Below are 3,929 nucleotides of genomic sequence, written 5' to 3' on the forward strand. Positions count from 1 at the left end.
ATCATATGTTTGCACATATAGGAAGATTAGGAGGAACTTGATGGAGGACCATGGGGGAGAAGAAGGGGGGAAATGGTGGGGGAAAGGGAGAGAGGCAAACCATGAGAGACTCTTGAATGCTGACAAAAACTGAGGACTGATGGATGTTGGGGGGAGGAGGGATGGGCATGGAGGAGGACACTTGTGGGGATGAGCACTGAGTGTTATGTGGAAACTAATTTGACAATAAACTATCTGTAAAAAATAAAAAAAGGATTCATTAAGAAAAATTTTAATCTTTTGACAAATCACTTAATGTGCTCTTCCTGCTTGCTAGACCCCTTAACCCCAGTTTATTCTCAATATAATAGATTGGTCCTATTAAAGCAAAAGTCTATATATATCACTCCTCTGCCCAAACTCTCCAGTCTCAGAGTGAAAGCCAAATCTTTACAATGGCGATAAGGTCCTATACAACCTGGATACTTCTCTTATCTCATTTCACACTCTCCCTTCTGCTCACTCTGCTCCATTCCCATTAACCTCTTTGTTGTTACTGGACCATGCCAGGAATATTCCTGCATCAAGGCCTCTGACATTTCTGTTCCCTTTGCCTGGAATTCTCCTCCCTGCAGATATCCTCATGACTCACTCTCTCACATCCCTCACAGCTCTGCTTGAATATCACCTTCTCAGTGACACCTTTTCTGACCGCCTTCTTTCTCTAAACTGCAATCTTACATACATACTCCCTATATCCTTTCTCTGCTTTAGAGTTCTTAGCACTTATTAGCATATTATATATATATATATATAATTATATATATATAATTTTTTGTTTTTTTACCATTAGAAATATAAGATCCATGAGGTCAGGGGTATTTGCCTCTCTTGTTTTCTGGTATATCGCTACCATTTAGAACAGTACTCAATGTATACATATTGCTCAAAAAATCCACAATGAATGAATGAAAGCCACTTTTGAGCTGTGTAACTTTGGATAAATCACTTAACATAAGCCTCAGTTTTCTTATCTATAAAATTAGATAATAATAGCACCTACTTCATAGTCTCCTGAAGTTTATAAGGAGATAATTTATTAACATTTAGTACAGAATCTTGCACAAAGTAGGTAATAAATGTTAACACGGGTCCTTAATAACTTAATCCAAAGAATACCACCTACTCTACTTCCATAGAAGACAAGCCTGAACCAGGCATAACTAGGCCTGTCCAAATTCAACAACAGACCTACAACTGCAGAAGCTATTTCCCTCCACTGATGAATGTCACTGACAAGTACAGGGGCAAACAGACACACAGAGAGGCAGATGTGACACACCGGAAGCTCAGCCAGGGCATGGTCTCAGGCTAGAAGAATTGGAATCTGTCTTGTTTTACGGAGACATGAAAAGGGAGCCAAGCTACAGGCACATTTTGTTTTATTGGTAAGGAGTCAATCACAGTAGGAGCCCCAGTGAAAGACGCTCAGCACCACCCAATGCCTGCATACATCCTGGTGTGCTGATCAAATAAGCTTTCTCCTCTTTATTCCTTAGGCATCATGGGAAGCTAAATAAAGAGCAAACCTACTTACACAGACAGCGGCAGGGATCATAACCATTGGCATCATATGATCGTTACCTAATCTTGAGTCACTATTCTTTAAGTGAGAGCCAGCCCCTCTCACTCATACCTAAGCATGCTGAGCTCAGTCAGGACCTGACAGGACCACTGCTGCTTCCAACATCTGTTCCTGGACTTCATCCTGGTTCTTCACTGTTCAAGTATAGCCTATAGATGTGCGTCTTCTTGAAAGAAAAGGGGGCTAGGGAGAGAAAGGGTCTTTCATATCGTCATGTTACAATGTGCTCCTAACATATATGTGGGTCCAGCTTTAAGATCATAACTCTCTTTTTTTAATAAATTTTTTAACACTTTTATTTATTATTGAGAGACAGAGCATGAGCAGGGGAGGAGCAGAGAGAGGGGGAGACACAGAATCTGAAGGAGGCTTCGGGTTCTGAGCTGTCAGCACAGATCCTAATGCAGGGCTCAAACTCACAAACCATGAGATCATGACCTAAACCAAGGTTGGACGCTTAACCTACTGAGCCACCCAGGTGCCCCAGATCGTAACTCTTGTTTCCCCTACATCTACTTGGAGAATAATTTTCTGTGAACACTGAATAATAATAGCAACAGTTACTAGCTACAATTTAGCAATTATTATGTATGAAACACCATATGACCTTTACACTCATTTGTTTTAATTTTTTTAATGTTTATTTATTTTTGAGAGAGAGAGAGACAGAGCACAAGTGGGTGTGTGGCAAACAGAGAGAGTGAGAGAAGTGCAAGCAGCAGAGGGGCAGAGAGAGAGGGAGACACAGACTCTGAGGCAGGATCCAGGCTCTGAGCTGTCAGCACAGAGCCTGGCACAGGGCTTGAACCCACGAACCATGACATCATAACTTGAGCCAAAATCAAGAGTCGGATGCTTAACCAGCTGAGCCACCCAGGTGCCCCTACACTCATTGGTATTAAACCTTCAGTAACAGGTGGGAGCCAGTGAGGACCAGCAGCCATGGCTATGAGCTGCCTCATGGCCAGGGACCTCAACAAGGTCCACAAGGTGACCAAGAATGTGAGCATGTGCCTCACCAAGCACACCAAGTTCATGTGGGACATGATCAGAGAGGTGTGCGGCTTTGCCCCTACCAGCAGTGAGCCATGGAGCTGCTCAAGGTCTCCAAGGACAAGTGCGCTCTCAACTTCATCAAGAAAAGGGTGGGGACATGCATCAGTGCCAAGAGGAAGGGAGAAGAGCTAAGCAACGTCCTGGCAGCTATGAGGAAAACGGCATCCAAGAAAGATTGAACCCCTCCCCTCTGTATGTAATAAAGTCGTTTTGGAACTTGAATAAAATAAAAATAAAGAAATAAACCATTAGTAACACATTAGGTAGGTACTATTTTCCCCATTTTACAAAGGGGGAATCTGAACTGACTCAGAAAAACTAATTTATTGACATAAGTTCATATAGCTAGTCAGCGATGAAGTCAGGATTCAAACATATCTGTCTTGCTCCAAATCTATACTTGCCATTACAGAACACTGCCATTCTAGAAAAAGATAATTTAACCATATGCATGAAACTAACTTGAAGACATAAAGTCCATATCAATTAGGCAATGTAAAACTGAAAGGGACCGAGAGTAGTTTCATACAACTCAGAAAATAAGAGCAACAGCATTTGGATTTAGATTAAAAATCTGCTCCTAATTCAGTCCTTCTGTAACTGTCAGAAAGGTCAATATTCACTTTCCCAATTTAGTTGGCTTCTTCTTGGTTACTTTAGAGTCTGTCTACTTGGTCCCCAGATATCGTAAGCAGCCAGGTTTAATGTGTTCGTGTATCAGGCTAGGTCCAATCAGGAGAAATAAATGACATGGTAATTTTAACAGGGAAAGTTTAATATAAAAAATTACTAATTATATGGGGCACCTGGGTGGCTCAGTTGAGCGTCCAACTCTTGATTTTGGTTTAGGTCATGATCCCAGGGCTGTAGGATCAAGCCCCGTGTGGGGCTCTGCACTGAGCATGGAGCCTGGTTAAGATTCTCTCTCCCTGGGGCACCTGGGTGGCTCAGTCGGTTAAGCGTCCGATTTTGGCTCAGGTCATGATCTCACGGTTTGTGGGTTCGAGCCCCACATCTGGCTCTGCACTGACAGCTATCTCAGAGCCTAGAATCTGTTTCAGATTCTGTGTCTCCCTCTCTCTCTGGCCCTCCCCTGCTTATGCTGTCTCTCTCTCTCAGAAATAAATAAAACATCAAAAATTTAAAAAAAAAGATTATCTCTCTCCCTTTATCCCTCTCCCCCATTTGCACACACTCTCTCCCTCTCAAATTAAAGAAAAAATTACTAATTATAATAGAAAATTGCAGT

The 3,929-nt window shown here is 42.1% G+C and overlaps 1 protein-coding gene across 1 annotated transcript; it reads left to right on the top strand.

Moving 5' to 3' along the window:
* Window positions 1-2,566: 2,566 nt before the first annotated feature.
* Window positions 2,567-2,859, top strand: LOC120223376 (60S ribosomal protein L36-like). Its single transcript, XM_039221453.1, is given in 2 exon segments — window positions 2,567-2,690; window positions 2,693-2,859. Coding segments are annotated over 2 exon segments (291 nt in total).
* Window positions 2,860-3,929: the final 1,070 nt, after the last annotated feature.

Source organism: Hyaena hyaena, unplaced genomic scaffold (genome assembly GCF_003009895.1).
Source record: "Hyaena hyaena isolate Hyena2069 unplaced genomic scaffold, ASM300989v1 scaffold_986, whole genome shotgun sequence".
Lineage (NCBI taxonomy): Eukaryota > Metazoa > Chordata > Mammalia > Carnivora > Hyaenidae > Hyaena > Hyaena hyaena.